At 49.0% G+C, this 20,786-nt stretch overlaps 1 protein-coding gene and 1 long non-coding RNA gene across 2 annotated transcripts; one reads left to right on the top strand and one right to left on the bottom strand.

Annotated features, from left to right (window-relative positions):
• Positions 1-1,484: 1,484 nt before the first annotated feature.
• DDX27 (DEAD-box helicase 27) lies at positions 1,485-20,562 on the bottom strand. Its single transcript, XM_045981754.1, has 21 exons — positions 20,430-20,562; positions 18,375-18,521; positions 16,707-16,766; positions 16,288-16,453; positions 15,698-15,741; positions 15,492-15,578; positions 14,494-14,599; positions 12,681-12,854; positions 11,860-12,010; positions 9,346-9,445; positions 9,049-9,190; positions 7,978-8,131; positions 7,046-7,127; positions 6,756-6,933; positions 5,497-5,603; positions 5,213-5,315; positions 3,379-3,473; positions 3,176-3,299; positions 2,556-2,643; positions 1,915-1,989; positions 1,485-1,785 (listed from the first exon to the last, which is right to left on the bottom strand). The coding sequence occupies exons 1-21, from the start codon at positions 20,520-20,522 to the stop codon at positions 1,767-1,769; spliced, it is 2,295 nt and encodes a 764-aa protein (XP_045837710.1). The 5' UTR covers positions 20,523-20,562; the 3' UTR covers positions 1,485-1,766.
• On the top strand, positions 3,450-6,830 carry LOC123927227. The gene is made up of 3 exons (XR_006815389.1): positions 3,450-3,503; positions 6,100-6,289; positions 6,693-6,830. It is a non-coding gene; the product is annotated as an uncharacterized LOC123927227 (long non-coding RNA).
• Positions 20,563-20,786: the final 224 nt, after the last annotated feature.

The following is a 20,786-nucleotide window of genomic DNA, read 5'->3' as shown; positions in this document are numbered from 1 at the left end:
ACGACTTAGGTGCAACCTAAATGAACAGCTTTGAATACATTCTTTTAAGGTCAAGGGTATGTGCCACTCGATGACTATTGTAATGTTTGAGCTGGTGGGGGGAAGTGTATGTACTCCTTGAAATTACATAGGACAGACTACAAACATACAATTTTCTCAAGGGGTAGCCTCTACCTTTCATCTAGTTGTCAAAGGAACCTATGATTCAGAAAGGATGAGAACCACCACTCCACAGGGTAAAGGCTGTTTTTTGCAACAAGGAGCTAATTTATCTGGGATCCCTTCTGTCCCCTTCGAGCTTCCATCTCTCCAGCAGCGCTTCTATAGCACAGTTAGATAAGGGTTCAGACCCTGGTTTCAAAAACCTGAGCTCCCCGCGTAACTTTGGAAAGTTACTCTATCTTTCTCCAAGCTTTTGTCTCTTTACGTGCAAAAGGGGGATGACTACCTCTCCCACAGGGTGTAGTGAATTTAATGAGACAGTGCTCAGTACACAATGTCTGGTATGTGGCTAATGCTCAGGGGATGAGAGCTTTTGGTTCTAGGACAGATAGACATCAAAAGAACTTCTAGGAAGAATTTCCTCCACATCCAGCTCCTCTACAAGTATAAAGATGTGTTAGAAGTAGATGGGATAGACTATGGGATAGACTATGCTATTATTGAGGGATGGACAGAGGAATAAAATATACAATTCAGATTGGTTTATTCTCCCTCCCAAAATATACTTTCATTTGTTGTTGGGTGTTTTTTTTCTTAAGTTTTATTGAAAGTTATCTCTATACCCTACACGGGGCTCAAACTCGCAACCCCAAGATCAAGAGTCGTTCACTCCCCCGAGCCAGCCAGGTACCCCCGTTTGGTATCTTCTTTATGTGAAAGTTAATCAGCAAGAGGAGCCTTGGCTGATTCACAGGGATGCTTAGGAAATAACTCCCCATACCGCCCCCATCCCTGACCTTATTTTTTTTTTTTTTACAAATCTACACCTTTATTTACTTTTCATTAAATTTAAATCCTTGAGGGGTACAGCATCACACGGATTCTGTGGCCAATGGCTTTAGCAGGAAGGTTGCTTCGGAATTTGGCACGAACCATGCCGCTGTTTTCATGAGCACGAGTTACTTTTCCCCAGATTACTCTGGTTTTGTTTGGTTTGCCACCAGGAGTCACTGTGTTCTTTGCTTTGTACACGTAAGCACATCTCTTGCCTAGATAGAATTCTGTTTCATCTCGAGCATAGACACCTTCGATTTTAAGAAAAGCTGTGTGCTGGGGCACCTGGGTGGCTCAGTAGGTTAAGCTGCTGCCTTCGGCTCAGGTCATGATCTCGGGGTCCTGGGATCGAGCCCCACATTGGGCTCTCTGCTCAGTGGGGAGCCTGCTTCCCCCCCGCCCCCCGCCTGCCTCTCTGCCTACCTGTGATCTCTCTCTGTCAAATAAATAAATAAAAATTAAAAAAAAAAAAAAAAGCTGTGTGCTCCCTCTGATTGTGGAGACCCCGCTTATAGCCAGCAAAAATGGCCTTAGACCATAGCCTTCCAGACATTATTCGGCATTTTAGAGGAGTCCTGTTCCCAGCAGGCCTCCACAGGCCCCAAGATGGCGGAAAAAGAAAGGCCCTTATGTTCTCTCTTTTAATGTACAAATGACACAGACTTTCCATAAGAAAATTTTTTCTTTTACAAATGGGGAGAAGAGACCAAACCAGGATGACTTCCCACAAGGAAGGTAAGGGCTGCCCCACAAACTTCAGGTCAACACAGCTACTTCCTCCGCTTGTACCTACGAAGAAAATCCGCAGAGTAAAGGAAGAACAACTCGCAAAACCAGAAAGAGGAAGGAGGTGTTTCCCAAGTGAGGCCCAATCCCAGCCAGGCACAGCCTCCGGCCCTCCAAAATGGCAAACGTTACCTGGATTTAGACTTGAAGTTTCCTCCTCGTCTCTGGTGGGGCAAGCCCAACTGTTTCCTTTCTTCAAAGGAGGGGCTGCAAGTAAGAAGATGAGACGCTGAAATGAAGCTGGACAGACAGACATGTCTCACTGTCGCCCCCACCCAGCTCCCACAGGAAGCAGCAGCAGCACTGAGGCACCAGTTTCAGGGTGTGAGGTTCTAAGCCTGGTGCTTCCACCTGACAATACGGATTGTGGAAGTCAGGGCCCAGCTTTAAAGTGAGAGTGGAAGCTTCGTCTATCCCCAACCCAACCCAACCCAACCCAACCCAAGGGATACAGGGAGGGTAACACATTCCTAAGAGCAAACCAGGATCCTCTGCCTTTCTAGCTCTCCTGAGAGAAAGGTCTATTTCTGAACTAGAAATGTTCACCTCCAAGACAGGAGGGCCTTAATACTTTCCTCCTGTTCCCACCCTGGGATCCAGAGATGGGCTTAGCTGGGGGTGGGGGGGTGGGGTAGGGGTGGTTCAGACAGGAATCCTCAAAACTATATATTCTAAAGCTACAAGTATATGGGAGTTGGGGAGTATAGGAGGAGGAAGAAGGTATATAGCTTTGCTCAAAATACAAAGAACCCCATGATGACTTAAAACCCTACCCAGCTCGATACTGTTTCAGGGCCTTCTTGCTCGTGTTGGTAAGTTCTTCATCAAATACAGATTTCTTCACCTGCTTGTGCTTCTTGGCTGTGCACGGAAAGAATGGGTTAGAATTGCCCTCTTTGGCCCCAGCTCCTAAATCCTATCCTTAAATTCAGGGTAACAGTTCCAAGTTCAGTGGATGCTCCGGCCAGATGATTCACCGACATGGCAACAAGACACACTGGATCCCAGCAGAAAACGGAGGAACTGAGAAGCGGCAGGTGTGCCAAACCAAAGGATGGCCGCAGAGTCCCAAAGTGAGAAGAACCACTGAAATGTGAAAGGAGCTGAAGACTGACTTCACTAATTGTTTCCCCCGACCTGCTTCTCTAAGGAGCAGGAGATAAGGACTTAGGCTCAAGTCAGAAAGGCCTGGGTTCAGGTCCTAGCTCTCCCCACTAACCATGGGGTCACTTCACCACTTGGGAACCCAAAAGTAACTGCACATACTGGCACACACATTACTCAAAAAATAGGGGCTCGTATTATCCCTCCCATTTCCTCCCTGGCCAGAAGCACAAGTTTCACGGAGAACGTTCCTACCAGCTCCTGTGGGCTCTCCTCCCCATCTGCCTACCAGGGCCTCTTGCTGGCTCCTCCTCAGGCATTGCTCGGGCCCTCTTGGCTCTGCGATTCCTCTTGGCCAGCCGCTCAGCAAACATCTGCGCCTTGAGGATTTCAAACTGGGACCTTTCCTCTGCCTAGAAAGAAGGACGACGTGATTATGGAACAGACCACGAAGTGCTGACCCACGCCACTGGACAGGCACCCAGTGCTTACAGTCATCTCCCCCTTTTTCTTGGCGTCCTTCATAAACTTCTTCCTCTTCTTCTTTCCTCTTAAGGCCAAGTCAAACTCCTGCAGAGCCTTGGCAACTAGGATGAGGAGAGAGTACAAGATTCCAGGTACCGTTTGACATCATTTTTAAAAAGCAGTACATGTATTTTAAATTGGTATATAAGAGTTCAAAATGAGAAACAGCCAGTCACATCCTCTGCTCGTGGTTACCTCTCCATCGCACTACCATGCTTGTTCCGCTCTCTCTCCATTAATCCACTTGAGGCATTCGTTATGTTGTGAAAGATGGTACGGCTCATTTATACTCCCACACCTTCCCGCCATATGGTGGTTGTTACTATGTTTAACACAGAAATTTAACATGCATGTACCCTAACTTTTTGTCCCATCAGATATAGGCAGTATTTCTTAAACTGCTGGTACAATCTCTTTGGAGGGTAACTTTGCAATCCCTAACAAAATGATAAATACACATATCTTCCGGCCTACAATTTCACTTTTGGGGACTTATCTTGCAAATCAAATGCACGTGCTTAACTGTGAAAGGGCGTTTGTACAGTTAACTCACTACATGGTTAGAACAGCAAAAGATTACAAACAATTTCAATGTCCCTCAAGAGGGGATTCATTAAATAACTTATAATCTACCCGCATGATGGAAGACCAAGCAGCCATTAAAAAAAAAAGAAAAGCAGCTACGTATGTGCTTGTATAAAATGTAAGCTACAAAATTAACTTGAAAAAAGGTGTAGAAAAATGTGAATCTGTGTGATAAAAAGGGGATTGAGGAGGGCAGGGAATACATATATCTTCCTGACCTACTTTTTAAAAATTGTGGCAAGGGGCGCCTGGGTGGCTCAGTGGATTAAGCCGCTGCCTTCGGCTCAGGTCATGATCTCAGGGTCCTGGGATCGAGCCCCGCATCGGGCTCTCTGCTCCGCGGGGAGCCTGCTTCCTCCTCTCTCTCTGCCTGCCTCTCTGCCTAATTGTGATCTCTCTCTGTCAAATAAATAAATAAAAAATCTTTAAAAAAAAAAAACAAACAAAAAAAAACAAAAACAAAAAAAAATTGTGGCAAAATAGATACAACATAAAATTTGCCGTTTTATCCATTCTTTTTTTTTTTTTTAATATTTATTTATTTGAGAGAGAGGGAGAGCAGGGAGAGGGACGGAGGGAGAGAGAGTCTTAAGCAAACTCTGTGCTGAGCACGGAGCCCTGCGTGGAGCTCAAACTCATGACCCTGAGATCATGACCTGAGCTGAAACTGAAAGTTGGACACAACCTGACTGTGCCGCGCAAGCGCCCTTACCCATTCTTAAGTACACATTCAGTGGCATTCATTACATGCACAATATTGCACAGCCATCACTGTGACCTGTTCCTGTGACTTCTTCATCATTACCAGTGCATCTGTAACCACGCCGTAACCACTCATGACTCTCTCCCCACAAGCCCTGGTAGTCGCTATTCTACTTTCTGCATCTCCAGATTTGCCTCCTATGAGGAGGAACCATAACTATCTGTCCTTCTGCGTCTGGATCATCTCACTTTGGTTCCCCTTGCGACGTGCACCCACTCCATTACGGCTACACCGCACTCCATGGGATGGGCGCACACCGGTGTGACTGTCGGTCTGCCGACACACATCGGTCGCTTCTACCCCTTGGCTACCGTGACTACCGCTGCTGTGGACCCCAGCACACGGTGTGCCTCTGAGCCCCTGTTCTCAGTTCTTCTGGGAACAGACCCAGCAGTGGCCTTGCTGAGTTCTAGAATTCTGTGGTCAGCTTTGTGAGGGACCTCTCCAACATACTTTTTTCCTTCTTCCTCTCTTCCTTGGTCTGGAACCAGCTCCTCTCAGGCTCGTGGTTCGGTGCCTCCTTCCCCTTCTCCAAGAGCCGCTTCGCTGTGTTGATCTGTGGAGACAGCACAAGGATGGCTGCCGCGACAGCGCCCTCTGGTCAGATGTGACTTGGCAGCTGCAGGAGGGCACTCATGTGGCCGACCCCGTGTTTCGGCGGGGCACGATGGGCAGAGGCTGCCGCAGCCCGCCTCCCACCCAGGCCCTGCGGGCCCCCCCGCTGCATGCAGCCCCACCTGGGCTTCCGACTGCTGTAGCTCCTTCTCCTCGGCCTCGAGCTGTAGAACTGCATACACGTCCTTCTCCATCTTCTCAATCTTGTCCCGGAATCTGAGGATGACATCTCAAGGGAGAGAACAACAAAAAATTTTAAATAAGCATAAATACTCTGTAACTGATGGAAATAATATAGATGTGTATTTAGTGACAACAGAAAATTGGGGGTTTTTATGGGTGACTTCTCTGCTTCACAACAACCCCCCATCCAGTCCCCAAAGAGCCTGCTGCTCTTGGAATAAATTTCAAACTCCTACACGTGTCCCCTGCCTACCTCTCGGAGTTTCAATCTCCACCCTTGCTCACCGTGCCCTGGGCCCTCTGGCTCTTCCTTCACTGACTCGCACATCACGTCTGCTCCTGCCTCCGAGGCTTTGCCCTGGTTTTCTCTGCTTGGCACACTGTCCGCAGATCACTCACGGCTGCCTCATTCTTATCTGGGACTCTCTGCTCAAAGGCCATCTGTTCAGAGGCCTTTCCTAAACAGCTTTCGAAAGCAGCATCTCTCCTCCTGTCATTCTGGATCACATCTACTCACATTATTTACTGTTTTTTCCCCACAGAGTATCAGCTGTTTCGCTTCCTGCTATATCCCTAATACCTAGGATAGAATAAACAGCACCGGGCACTTGGTGGTACTCAGTAATTGCTAGCTGACAGAATGAATTAAGTGAAAATGAAAAGAATGGAAGAAAAAAGACACATATGAATGGAACAAAGGTCTCAAAGGATGTGCGCCGAAATGTAACAGTGGTGAGCTCTTCCACAAGAAATTACCTTTGGGCTTTTATTTACTAATTTCTAATACGGAATATATATTATTTTTATGAATTGAAAAAAAGAATGTGACCCTACTGATGAGAAAGAAATGAATGAAAGACATCTAGAACAAGTAGGTGCTGATCTCTTTCCCCCACCAAAAGGAAGGGAGGCGGTGATTAACAGGGCTTTTGCCCCAAGAAGTCTTCTCTTCCCAAAGGCTGGAAAATAACCTATGAGTGGGGCACTCTGTCATCATTCCCTTTCACACAGAGAGAGACACAGAGGGGCAAGGGGAGACCGGCACAGGGCACTCAGCAAGGAAGTAGCAGGACTGGACTTCAAACCCGGCTCCTGACGACTCTCACCTCTTACTCCCTCTCTGACTCTGTCCCAGAGTCTGATCTAGGACCTGCCCTGCCCACCCCAACCGCCCTGAGCTGCTGCAGTGGTGCCTCACCTTGAGGAAGTATCCGTGCCTTCACGGGGGCCTTGGCGGCTTTTACGATCTCCTTCAGCATCTTCCGCTCCTCTTCTCCCACCAGAGACACCGAACGCCCAGCCCGGCCAGCCCGCGCTGTTCGCCCCACCCGGTGGACGTAATGCTTGATGGTGTTGGGCATAGTGAAGTTAATTACCTGGAAAGTAGGTCCAAGTCAGGTCAAAGTCAGACCTGGAAGTTGGAGGGAGACAGGACACAAGGAGGCAAAAAGACTCCCACCAAAGGTTCAAGGAAGACGGGCTGCTCACCGTTTTAACCCCCTCAATGTCAAGTCCACGGGCTGCCACATCTGTGGCCACAAGGATGTCAACCTGTTCGTCCTTAAAGCGCCTAGAAATAGTCACAGGCAGATATTTACCTGGATACTCAACCCCAGAAAAGCTCCACAAGAGGCTGAGCCAGCAGAGAACACAAATCCTTTTGGGTTCGAGCAGGAGAGTACAGATCATCACAGTGATAATCTAAACGAGATCCTCAATGTCAGACCATCTGATACTCACACAACACCTCCAACATCTTGTAGCGCAGAACAAACATAGTTTGGTTTGTACCACCTTAAGCCCCAACTCTTACGAATTTAAAAGTTCCGGAACCACAGGGCTAGGCTGTGGGAAGGAGCATGAGCATCGTCTCAGGCTCCAAAGCAGCCTTTTTCGTTAAAAAACACCTTTCAGCTGCCTATGCCAAATGCAGGTAAGTGAAGAATTCTAAAGGGTCCCTCCGGGCCTACGAGCATGACTCCGTTCTCCGAGAATTAAACAAAAACAAACACATGGAAAACACAGGACATGGCCAAGTACTTGCTCAAGAAATGGTGGCTGGCTTTGATAACAAATCTCGTCCTAACAGAGCCAGGTGTGACCCACTGCTCTGGAAAAGCTACAGAGAACAGGACATGTGCTGTTTCCCAAGTCGGAATTTCCTGCTGTGGCCCCACTCAGCAGCTCCGACACTCGAGCCCTGGGGCATCAGTGTCGGTTTCTGCGAGACTGCAAGGAATTCTCTATGTTACCTAAGACATAACCTTACAGCAGCCGGACCAGTATCTTTAAAGTGGGGGACCGTGCCATCTGCAACCCCTGCAAGTGCCCTAACATAACCTCAGGATGGTATTTCCCTCTCTCAGTGAGGAGAGCCCTCGCTGAAGGATGGGAGGGAGCCTCAGCCCCCCGAACTTTACCGGAGGGCCTCCAGCCGCTGCGTCTGTGATAGGTTGCCGTGGAGCTCGCCCACCTGCAGCCCCATGAGCCCCAGAAGGATGTGCATGCGGTGGGCCTGCTTCTTGGTCTGGGTGAAGAGCATCACGTGGTCAGTGAAGGTCCTTGTCAGCAGAGCTGGGGGGCGGGGGGAGAGCAGAGTGAGCCGGAAGCCACCTGATACGTATCCCCTCCGCGCCTGTAAAGTGGCTGCTTGGCTGGCACGGGGGGAGACAGGCAAGCTCCCTGCCTCGTGAGGCTCACATTCCAGGGCACAGAAGAGAAGCCGATTCCCAGCTCCCAAGGGTGACAACGGCTGTGAGACAGTGAAAGGAAGACGGGGAGCCAGCTTTAGGGCTGGCCTCTCTAAAGAGGTGATGTTAGGCTGAATGACCGGGCAGCCTCCTTCACGAGATTTGGGGGGAAGATTCCAGGCAGAACAAGGAGCAAATGTGACGGCCCCGAGGCGGGACAAGCTTGGTGGGTTTGAGAGAACGGAGGCAGGAGACTATGGCTGGACACCCAGGCTGAGGACTCCGGGCAGGCAGGGGCGGGGTCCTACAGGGTAGTGCAGGACTCAGGAGGGAGCGTGGACTGTGGTCTGAGAGCAATGGGAGACACCCGACGGCTGTAAACAGGGAGGTAACAGGAGTGAGTGTTCACTAGTAAATGATCATTTTCAATGATCTGCGTGTGGAGAACGCATCAGCAAGGGACAAGACTGGGAGTAGGGAGCCAAATCCAAGGCCACTGCAATAATTCAGGCAAGAAAGGCAGCAGCTTGAACCAAGAGCCAGAGAGGCAGTTGTGAGGGAAGTGGCTGGGTGTTCTGCAGGACCTAAGGAGGACTGGACAGTGGGAGGGAGGTGAGGTGACGGAAGAAAGGGAGGAAGGACCCATGGCCAAAGTGGCAGAGCACACTAAGCGTGGTACCATACAAGAGGTCAGGGGAGCCCATCAGAGGAGGTGCCAGGCAACACCCAGACGCTTCAGTGTGCCACCCAGCAGACAAGGGAGTCCAGCTCCCCCTGCCCAGTCCCTCCCTGGGCTTTCACCTGCCACGATGGCTTCCCGGTCCCCTTCCCGATTCGGCCGGATCCGGATGAACTCCTGCCGCAGGAAGGGGGCCACATCCGTGTTGCTGTTTACAAATATTCGGACAGGATTCTTCAGGGAAACAGAAGCCAGATCTTTTACCTGCCCAGCACAAACACAGGGATGCTCACTTGCCTGCCAGGAGGTGGGGGGAGGGAGTGGGGGTGGAGGCAAGCCATGCTTGCCCCAGCCAACCCCCTGCAGCCCAACCTGGGTCCCCCGCATTCACCCCACCAAGCAGAATTCCTGGGGCCCACCTCGTCCGTCATGGTGGCCGAGAAGAGCATGGTCTGGCGGTGGTGGGAACACATCCGGATAATTTCCTTCATCTGTTCCTCAAAGTACTCATCCAGCATCCTGAAGAGCAGGGACAAGGAATCAAGAGGAAGGGATGAGCTCACATCTGTCTCAGCGATGGACAGAAAACATCAGCCAAGCTGATGTCCCGATGTTAGAACCGGTTATATTTATTTATGTATGTATTAATATTGTTGGTTTCCCCTTTCCCCGAGATTCATCAGGCACTAGCATCTGGCCGCCTCTGCTTTATCTTTCTGATTTTTTCTTTTTGCTGAAATATACATGAATAAGTAGCAGACATCACCACCCCCTACCCCGTCTCGGCACACACATTCCCTAAGAAAGGACCTTCGCTGATACGACCCTCAAGTCATTATCACACCCCACACATTTGAGTGTTTGAATAATTCCTGAAACAGTCCAAGTTCAGATATCCTTAACTGTCCCAGAAATGTCATTCTGTAGCTATCTTTTCATTTTATTTCATCCAGGAAAGCAAAGTTTCTATTTTACACCGGTTATCCTGTTTCCTTAGTCTCCCTTAATCTACAGAAGTCTCCTCGAGCCTTTTCACATTCTGTCTTTGTCTGTTCATTTCCCAGTGACTGGATTCGGTGACTCATCGCGGCAAGCGTGTGCAGGGGTGCGGCTGTGCACTTCCCTCTCCACCGGGAGACACAGACCGTCCGTTTGTCCCAGTACCACTAGGTGAGTTTGACCACATGACTGAAGTGGTATCGGCCAGTTCTCTTTGCTGTAAAGGACCCTTCTTCTCTCTGTAGATAATACTACTCAGTAGGATTACTGACTCCGACTTGTTCAGCTGACTTAGTCCTTCACAACTTAAACCCCCAGTTCAGGCTCCAAGCAAGCATCCCGTACCGCATTCAGCGGTCATGGTCCTTGATCTCCCTAACAGGAAACACCCACAGTCTTTCTTGGTCTTCCGAGACCTTAACACTTTTTTGAGACTACAGTTCCCTTCCCCGTTGACACCTCAATCCCAGATCACGTTCCCTTTGCTCAGAAAGATCTCCTTGACTTCCCTCGTGACTCAAGCATGGTTTATTTGCTCTGAGGGAATCGGTCAGTTATTCAACAAACCCTTACTGAGCATCTGCTAGATACTAGACAACTCTGGGCACAGAGCAGCACGCAGCACAAAGCCAGCCCTTCACAAACGGGTCCCAGGGGACAGGAGGGTCACAAGCACCATACGGGCATTCAGGTGACAATGTAGGAGGTTGGAGAGGCATAGCACCTCAGAGAACGGAAAGCAGGAACTGTTGTAGACAGTAGCCAGCAAAGGCCCTTTGGGTAAGTGACAACTGGAACAGAAACGAGAAGAAGGTTCAGGTCATTCTGAGCTGAGAAGACAGCAAGAGCAGAAGTCCCTATGTGGGGCTGTGCTGACAGGACTTCCCCAAGCATTCTCCGTGGGTGGGAGATGAGGACACGAGCATGAGGCGAAGAATTCTGGCCCAAAGCAGTGGGAGGACGGAGCTGCCACGCACAGAGATGGGCCTATGGGGTCAGAAGCCCAGACCTCTTTAGCTTGGAGATGCTTCAACTGGAGAGTAAACCTGAATGTGCTTTGGGCTTGTGGCCTCCCTCCCCTGCCCCCACTTTGCTCACGAGTCCAGTTCACAGAGGTTCATTCTGTTTGGTTAAGAAGGAAAGGGGTGAGCAGATGGGACCCGTATGAGAGAAGAGAGAGCGAGGGAGTCCCCTCCCACGGTGACAGAGGCTGTCTGGTGAGTCCTCACCGTGTGCTGGCACTCTACCGTGTTGCTCCTGGAATCCTCGACACCAGGAGCGGGGGGTACTGTTCTTATGTCTCGCTTACAAACAGAAGAGATTTGCTCTAGAACCTAAGTACCAGGGGCACCTGCCTGGCTCAGCCAGTGGAGCATGCTACTCTTTTTTTTTTTTTTAAAGATGTTATTTATTTATTTGACAGCAAAGATCACAAGTAGGCAGAGAGGCAGGCAGAGAGAGAGAGGAGGAAGCAGGCTGTCCGCAGAGCAGAGAGCCCGATGCGGGGCTCGATCCCAGAACCCTGGGATCATGACCTGAGCCGAAGGCAGAGGCTTTAACCCACTGAGCCACCCAGGTGCCCCGAGCATGCTACTCTTGATGCCAGGGCTGTGAGTTCGAGTCCCATGTTGAGTACAGGGATTACTTAAAAAAATCTCTAAAGAAAAAAAAAAATCTAAATAATATTTCCAAATCTCAGGAAATGACTGAGCCAGAATTTGATCTACCCTCCCTCTTAACCGTCACATCACAGAAAAACAGAAAGCAGGATAATCCAGACTAGTGATGAACAGATGTCCAAATGTGAGCGGCGGAACTGGCGTTGCACACACAGCCTTGGCAAGGTCCATGAAAAACAGTGCACAGGCCGGTTCTCTTGTGGGTGTGGCCCCCAGGACCCCGGAGCACTTGGGGCCCCACCAATTCAGGTGTACCTGTCAGCCTCATCCAGGATGAGCACCTCAATACTGCTCAGGTGGAAGGAAGGGCAGTTGTGCAGGTGGTCGATGAGCCGGCCTGGGGTGGCGATGAGGACGTCAGGCGCCGCCCTCAGAGCTGCTTCCTGAGACTTCACATCCAGGCCTCCTGCAGAGGAAGAGCCGCACCAGGTGGCCGAGTCAGTCTGCGGTTCAACAGTACGGACCGGGCCCTGCCACCTGCCACGTCCCATCCAGATGCAGGGGAAACAGCTGAAAACAAGACTAACAAAGGCCCCGCCTGGGTGGATTTTACAAGACTGTTGGGAGACAAATTATCTCAATACAATTGTGCTAAGTGTGAAAAAAGGTGAAGGCAAGAAGGCACTTCAGAGCAGAAGGATTCAAACACCCAAGGATTGACAGAAGCAGCTGCGACAGAAGCAGAAGCCAATGATTTCTCCATCACCTTCTCCTTCCCACTGCATAGCGAGAGTTCCGTGAAGGCTGGAGAACGGTACCGCAGAGCATCATCAGAAAGATTCTGCCCCAAGTGTTTGATTCTTTATTCATACAAAGCAGAAATTACACCCTAAATGTGTTCAATACCAAGAAAGTTATTTTGCCCTGAATTTTGCAGTTTCATTTTTTTTAAGGTTGGTTAAATGTCAGTGAAACCCTCTCCCCTCCCCCGAACTCTGTACTCTGAAAACACCTCATCCAGTTTTTCAAGCGGGTTTAATCATAGGAAGGCCTTCCTGGTACCCATCGTCCTCCGACGGTGGGGCACAGCCACCCTCCACCACCTCACAGGCTCTCAGGGGCCGCCAGACACTCACCCACGGCCAGGCAGGTGGTGATGCTGCAGAACTGAGCCAGCTGCTTGGTGACGGAGTGCACCTGGATGCCCAGCTCTCGGGTGGGAACCAGAATGAGCACGCGCGTGACCGGAGCCTGGCGGGGTTTGTAGATCAGCCGCTCCAAGACAGGCAGGGCGAAAGCAGCAGTCTTACCTGGAGGAGAAGGCAGCAGAACACAGAGAGACGAGCTTCACTCCCTTCAAGGTTCAGGTTTTCACCTGAGCCCAGAAGACCTACATATCTGCTTAGGGGAAAATAAAGCTATGTTTTCATAAAGCTTTTTTTCTGGTTTAAGACTACAGGGTGCATGCAAAACAAATCCGAGAAGTATAAGAAAATATAAAAATAATAAAAATCACCCACGGTCCAGCCAACTAAAGATAAACATTAACCTAATGGAATCTAGATTATCAATATTTTTCTTAATGGACAGAAATATAAAAATTGAAAACTTAATGTAGTAACATATATTCTGTTCAGTAATCCCCCCTTTTTTTTTATAGATTTATTTGACAGAGATCACAAGTAGGCAGAGAGGCAGGCAGAGAGAGAGAGGAGGAAGCAGGCTCCCTGCTGAGCAGAGAGCCCGATGTGGGGCTCGATCCCAGGACCCTGAGATCATGACCTGAGCCGAAGACAGAGGCTCTATCCCACTGAGCCACCCAGGCGCCCCAGTAATCCCTTTTCAAAAAAAGCGTAACAGGGGCACCTGGCTGGCTCAGGTGGTAGAGCATCCAGCTCTCGATCTTGGGGTTATGAGTTTGAGCTCCACGCTGGGTGTAGAGATCACTTAAAAAAACAAAAACAAAAACCGCACTTCCTGTTTCTTTAAATACTCTTTCCGTTTAAATGGTTGTATAATATTCTTTCATGTGACTAGTTCTACTCTATAATTAACTGTACTGATACAAAACACCATGATGAAAGTCTGTTTCATAACATCTTTACTCCTACTGCAGCACCTGGGTGGCTCAGCTGGTTGGGCATTTAACTCTTGATTTCAGATCCGATATGATCGCAGGGTCATGGGATAGAGCTCTGCACTGGTCTCCGCTCTCAGAGGGGAGTCTCTTTGAGGATTCTGTCTCTCCCTTTCCCTCTCCCCTGCCCTGCTTAAATTTTTTTTTTTTTAATTTTATTTATTTCTTTGTCAGAGAGAGAGAGACAGACAGAGAGAGATCACAAGTAGTCAGAGAGGCAGGGAGAGGCAGAGGGAGAAGCAAGCTCCCTGCCAAGTAGGGAGCCTGATATGGGACTCGATCCCAGGATGCTGGGATCATGACCTGAGCCGAAGGCAGCCGCTTAACCAACTGAGCCACCCAGGCGTCCCTAAATTTTTTTTAAAAGTCTTTATGCTTATTATGGCAGCAACAAGAGATCATATCACAGAGACACCCTAATAGGATTATTACAGGTCACAGATTTCAGGGGGGTCTCATGAAAGCCACCTTTATTTATACATAATCCCCAGTCATAGGAGGAAAGATTTTATGAAAAGACTGTTAATCATAACATTGTATATTAGGGCAGTTTATTACAGGATAGAAACAGTTATATAATAGGATACTATACAACCATTTTTAAAAAATAAAGAGTACTTAAAGAAATAGGAAAACATGTGTTGAGATTTAAGGGAAATTAATACGATTATATGGTGTTATTACATTATAATTTATGTTCGAGTTTTTAGCAAAGTGACCCTTGGGTAAATCAACCTAGACCCCTGCTGTAGGCTGAATATCCTCCTCCTGCCTCCTCCTCTCCCTACCCTCCAAGTCACTGTCCTTTTTACCTGTCCCAGTGGCTGCACAGGCACAGATATCCTTCCCCAACAGACCCACAGGTATGCATGCCTTCTGGATTGGGGTGGGCTGCTTGAAGCCCATGACTGTAATGGCCTGCAGCAAAAGACGGGGTCAGACAGGATGCGGAGGAGGAGTCTCAGCATGAAACAAACAAGGCACGTGTCCACACAGGTGGTGATTGCTTCAGTTCCTCTGTCATTCATTCTGCAAACATTCATTGAGTGCCGACTACGCGGGAGATCTGTCAGAGGCACTGAGATACAGCAGTAAACCAAAGAAATAAAGACCCTGCCCTTGGTAATCTTACAACCTGGTAGAAAAAAAAGACCAAAAACCATCACATGCCATATGGAAAAACCACAGCAGTCAAGGGGGCTGGGGACAAGTATGATTTACAGGAGGGTCAGGGAAAGTCTCACTGAGCAGAGGATACAGAGTAGAACCCTGAAAGAGGTGAGGAGAACCCCAACTAGATTAACGGAAAAACCTTCCAGGTAGAGGGACTGGTAAGTGCAAAGGCCCTGAGGAAGAAAACGCCTAACCTGTTTGAGGGCCAAGGAAAAGGCCAAGATAGCAAGAGCAGAATGAGTGCTAGGAGACATCACCAGAGGAGACCAGAAAGGGCAAGGCCTTATAGGCCAAGATGGAACTTAAATTTTAAAAAAAGATTTTATTTATTTGACAGAGAGAAACACAGCAAGAGAGGGAACACAAGCAGGGGGAGTGGGAGAGGGAGAAACGGGCTTCCCGCCAAGCAGGGAGCCTGATGTGGGGCTCAATCCCAGGACCCTAGGATCATGACCTGAACCGAAGGCAGATGCTCAACGACTGAGCCACCCAGGCACCCCCAGATGGAACTTTTTAAGAGGGTTGCCTGGCAAGTGTGTGGACAACAGAATTTAGGGAGGCAAAGAGCCCAGTTTAGGGCAGAGCCTAGTTAAGGGGTGACTGCAATAATCCCATGGTTGCCAAGAGAAACCATCACCTTCAGAAGAGGGCGGGAAAGGTTCATGTCCTGGAATGAGAGGTTTTCATCATACTGAGATGCATCTTCAAAAAATCCTCCTGTTTCCTACACCAGGGAATCAAAAGACAGAATGAGAATTCAGCAAAATGTGCCCACGGAAACTAAGTGGCCTTAAAATCCTGTCAGGCTACAAAGCTCAGCCGCGCGCTGTTGTCCACGCTCACCTGTCCTTTCTTCTTCTTCTTCCGTTCCTTTACTTTAAGTGTATCTACGGAGAAAAACAGAGCTGCCCATCAGCGCTCGCACTTACTGAGCATTTACAGTCTGCTAGCCGCTGTCCTAAGTGCTTCCTGTGGACGGCTGACTGAAACCACACGACAGCCTGAGGGAGCTGTCATGAGCCTCGTCTGACAGTGAGGACACCGTGTGGCAAGCTCGCCAGAGCCCAGGCTAACCAACCCACTGCACTCGATGATCACGCCTGCGCACTCTTTTCTGCCAGAAATATTCACGCGGCACACACGGCGTGGCTGGGCCCGGCTGAGGTGGGACGTAGGGGATCTATCACCCCAAATAAGTCTGAGTCTTAGAGGTGCCAGCAGCTGTGTGGGGCTGGGGAGGAGGAAAAGGGAATGGTCTGTTGGCAAAGGACAATAACCGTAACAAAACCCCAAGAAGAAAGAGAAGCTAGAGGAGTTCAACAGGGAGCTCTTCGATGTGAGTGGGTAGAACAACATAGGAAATCCTGCAGAGGAAAGGCAGCCCCTTTCCCATTTCCCGTCCCCGATCCTGACGGCGCAGCCGTCTCGCCTGCCTGCTTTGGTGAGGATGTTCTCATCAGCTGACGAGTAATCGGTCTCCGAGTCTTCATCTTCTGGCCCTTCCTCATCTTTCCCTTCAGGGTCTTCCTGCTCCTCTGGTTCCGAGCCCTCCTTTGCTTCTTTCTCCTTCTCTGACTTCCCAGACTTGGCTTCTTTATCCTGAAAAAAAACAGCACCATAAAGTAAGGCGACCGCAAACGTCAGGAAATCCAGAACTTCTGAAAAGTAATACCATGCCCTCCAGCCTGCGCAGAACGCTCTGTGGACTCAGTGATTCTTACCGACAGACACATAGAAAAGCCCTTCTGCGCCGCCGCACTCCCAACTCTGGCTTAAAGGAAAATGGTGGGGTCGTGCGGAGAGGGCCAAGCTCAGGGCTTTACACAGAGAAGTACCTGCTTTGCATTCTCACCTCTGTTTTCCTTTTCTTGCGAACTTTCTCAATCTTCTCATCTAATGTAGTGGCTGCCCTCTGCAATAAAGATTAGATGGATAAGAAGTATATACACGGGAAAGAGACAGAGCAAGGCTTCTGTGAGGGTTGGGTCTCCAATGTTATTCCAGAAGGAGCCTGTCTGTCCTTGGACAGGTGAATCAATCTGCAGATTAACCACAACAACAGAACAACATAAATAAATAGTCAAGTGCGAAACATGTTTACCTGGAGCTAAGAAGAATATCCACGTTTTAGAAGGCGCTTACTATTTAGAAGAAAAGAATTACCGAGAGATGTCCCATTTATATCTGAATGCTACTTAGAAAAACCTTTCCCCATGCCAATCAGACAGAATTTAGCCCGGCAATTAAATGCCGAAATCAAAGCAAACTCCAGTAATGCTGGATACTGCTGTAACTTTTAGAAAGGGGAAGCGACAGCAGGCCTCCTTTACATACGCCCAAAGCACCCTGAACTTCCACGGCGTTTGCCACAACTACGATTAACTGTGTGGTTATTTGCTTACTTATCTTCTACCCTGCTGGACGGTAAGCTTCGTAAGACTAAGGCTTTCATTACATGGGGTCTATATGCCAGGACCTGGGAACAAACATAGTATCTGTAAAGTGAACCTAGAGTGAACTTTCCTCAGAACCTGGAACGGAGGAACAAACATCTCATAATTAATTTGAAAAAGGACAATTTCTCTGGCATTCTCTGAGGAAATCCTGTCCAGGTGACCATGAAGAGGCAATGCGAGTTTGTTGGAATCAGAACACCAACAGAGTCCGGCGTAAAGTATTTTTCTTTGAGGCCCATGAAATGGAAAATAATGTTGATGCATCTTCTAGCTCGCTCAGCGGACTCAAAGGAAAACATGGGATCTGGGCAAACAGGCAGACGATGGTGACATCTGTGGCAGCTTCGGCTACTCTGTGTGGGAAACAGGGACCTAAACAGTGACATCACCTGGCAAGTGACAGAATGACAGGATCTGTGGGGCTGACCAAAACGCTACTGCCAAGGGTCCATGCCAGACTGCTCTTTGTTACAAACTTATGTAACAAAGTTTTCTCGCTAGTATTCAAAACAAGGAGGAAACACCTAAAAAAAAGAGACCATTTTTAACACAGATATGCCCACCTTTTGCTAAGTCAAGCAATTTGTATGTAAGATTTGGTATTCTTCAACCATTCGACTGGTATTATCAGATTTCCTCTAAAACCTTTTATTCCCCCACATTTGAGTGTGTATAATATCAGGAAGGGTCTCCCTTCATATATATACTAAAGTTAATCTGAGTTCGCCATGCCCTCCTTCAGCAAAAGCCATCATGGACCTCTTCTAACAAAGACATGAGATATTTCTGATACTTTGAAATATCATCTGTAGATCAATTAATGTGTTTGTAACTGGTCTGTAATGAATCTCTGCTGCAACGTTTTCCACTTTGGTTTGAATCGAGACTGGGTGTCATTTGCGACTGCTTCTCCCCACCCCGTCAAAACTACGCCTCGTATTTCCAAGAGTTCCAGCATATGCTGAATGTAAGCAGATGGCAAAAGGCGGTGCGGTTACATTCCGAAGCCTACTGTCCAATCCTAAGCCCACAGCCTGAAACTGCCTATCACTGTCTGTTCTCACCTTCTTCTTGAGCTGGCTCATGACATCAGCCATGGCCCAGCTGCCATCGTAAGCCCCCTCTTTCTCAGTGAAAACGAAGTCAGGGTTGAAATCGGCGCTGCGGTTCTTCTGCAAGGCTTTCTGCTTTCTGCCCAGCACGATGGGCCCCTGGGAAGAGGGAGAAGCAGGATGACCACGAGCTGAGATGAAAGAACACAGAACAGGAATCTACAATTGTCATGGGAGATTTTAACATAGCTCTCGTAGTAACTGACAGATTAAGAAGACAAAGTGTAAAAAATCTGAAAAGCACAATCAACAAGCTTCACTCCTGTGAACACACAGAGCTGCAGGTGCTACTAGGGAGTGCGCGTTCTGAACAAACATGGAGTAGGTGCTGAAACTGATCACATAGTTTGAAAGAATCAGTATCATACAGACTCTTTTCTCTTCCAGCAATTCAATGAAGTTAGAAACCAATGACAAAAACCCATACATCTAAAAACTAGAAAGGAAGGAAGACTGGCTGAATTATGGCTTCTGAGAACTAGAAAATGCTATACTGACCTTTTTTTCCTCATTTGAGTTAAACGGTCTCATAAGAACTCTCACCCTAAAGTTTATTACTATTAATCATTACATATATATTATTTCTCAGGTACTTAGTTGAACTATTGATAGCCATACAGCACTTCGTATTTTGACTTTGGCATTATCATTTGCCATATTTGCTCCAGTCCTTTTTTTCTTTTAAGATTTTATTTATTTGGGGCACCTGGGTGGCTCAGTGGGTTAAAGCCTCTGCCTTCGGCTCGGGTCATGATCCCAGATCATGATCCCAGAGAGCCCACATTGGGCTCTCTGCTTGGGGAGCCTGCTTCCCTTCCTCTCTCTGCCTGTCTGTCTGCCTACTTGTGATCTCTCTCTGTCAAATAAATAAATAAAAATCTTTAAAAAAAAAGATTTTATTTATTTACTTGAGAGAGAGAGAGAGAGTATGAGAAGGGAATGAGAGGGGAGAGGGTCAGCGGGAGAAGCAGACTCCTTCCGAGCAGGGAACCCAATGCGGGACTCGATCCTGGGACTCCAGTATCATGACCTGGGCCAAAGGCAGTCGCTTAACCAACTGAGCCACCCAGGTGCCCTGCTCCAGTCCTTTTTAATGATAGTTTTCCATTCAAGAAATGAGAAGATCAGTCTAGCTGCTAAGTAGTGAATGGGGTGGTGTGGGGGGAGGAGCAAGAAAAAGAGCTGGAGACCAAGTTCCTTAGGATGCTGGGTGTCCAGGCACAAGGTGGCAGTGGCCTGGGCTAGGGAGGGCTAGGAGAAAGGGGGAGAAGTTAAAGATTTGAGCTAGCCTGAACGAAACTGGAGGGGAGTGAGAAAGAAGCTGTCAAGGATGGCACTTAGGTTTCTGGCTCTAGACCGAGCAGGTTGGGAAGGGAGGGAGACCCGAGTTCAGCTTTGGTGAAGCTGAATTCGTAGAGGCCATGGGCCACCAGGGTTTAGGTGTGTGTCCGCAGATGAGGTCACAGTGGGGCAAACACCCGGGCTGGATCTTTGTAGGGTGAGCACCTTTTTCATGACACCGTTCCTCTTGTAACTGCCACACTGCTTAATGTCTGTAACCCTCACGCCCAGCATAAGCTTCGGAAGAGTGGTGTCCTTGCCCATGTTGTTCACTGCTATGTCCCGAACGCTGACCACTAGGTGTAGCCTACAGATACCTCCACGTCAATAAATACTGGCTTTATGAACGAACCCCTGATCAGGAACCACGTCTGGCTTCGCCCCTGGATCTCTATCACATAGAGCCTGGATTCAACATGAGTGAATGGGGACTGGGTTCGCCAAGACAACACGGCGCGTTGCCCGCACAGGCGCAGAGGTGAGGGAAAACGAGTGGCGACCAAACCAAGGAAGATCTTGGGTTCTCCTTCCAGGGGCACTTGACGGCTTGGCAGGAGGATGCTGAGGAGCAGCTAGGGGCAGGGGCCCGAGGAATCACGGAGAAGGGAAGCAGCCACGGAAATCCGACTGCACGCCGCCACACCCCCAACCCCGATCGGCTCATACCTCCTCCTCCTCGTCCCCGGAGTCAGACTCAGGATCCCCCGGCACCTCGTCATCTTCACCTATGGTCCCGATTAAACCCAGCTCCTCAAGCATGCTGCCGCAGCACCACTTCCGGAAACCAGCTAGGACGCAGGCCGGCCTTTACTTTCCGTCGGCCTCCTCGTCGCCACTGCGCATGTGATGACGTCACTTCCGCTTGGGGGAAGGCCCTGAGACGCTTCCTCCCCCCGAGCGTGGAGCGCGCACGCGGCAGTCGGGGAGGTGGTTTTGGGTGACGGAGTCTCTGGCCCGCTGCGCTTCGGTGAATTTCTTTGTCCTGGTGCGCCGGCCGCGGCGTGCACCCTGCGGAGGAGGTGT

This window comes from Meles meles, chromosome 16 (genome assembly GCF_922984935.1).
Source record: "Meles meles chromosome 16, mMelMel3.1 paternal haplotype, whole genome shotgun sequence".
NCBI lineage: Eukaryota > Metazoa > Chordata > Mammalia > Carnivora > Mustelidae > Meles > Meles meles.
Note: the sequence above shows the minus strand (reverse complement) of the source record. Positions and strands in the feature narration are given on the sequence as shown.

Coding starts and splice junctions, on each gene's coding strand:
- DDX27 (XM_045981754.1), bottom strand. CDS start 20,522: ATGCTTGAGGAGCTGGGTTTAATCGGGACCATAGGTGAAGATGACGAG. Junction 9,446..11,859: donor ATCCTGGATGAGGCTGACAG/GTACACCTGAAT, acceptor CCTGCTCTTCAG/GATGCTGGATGAGTACTTTG. Junction 3,474..5,212: donor AGAGAGGAAGAAGGAAAAAA/GTATGTTGGAGA, acceptor TCCTCATCCTAG/TTGCCAAGGCTCTGCAGGAG.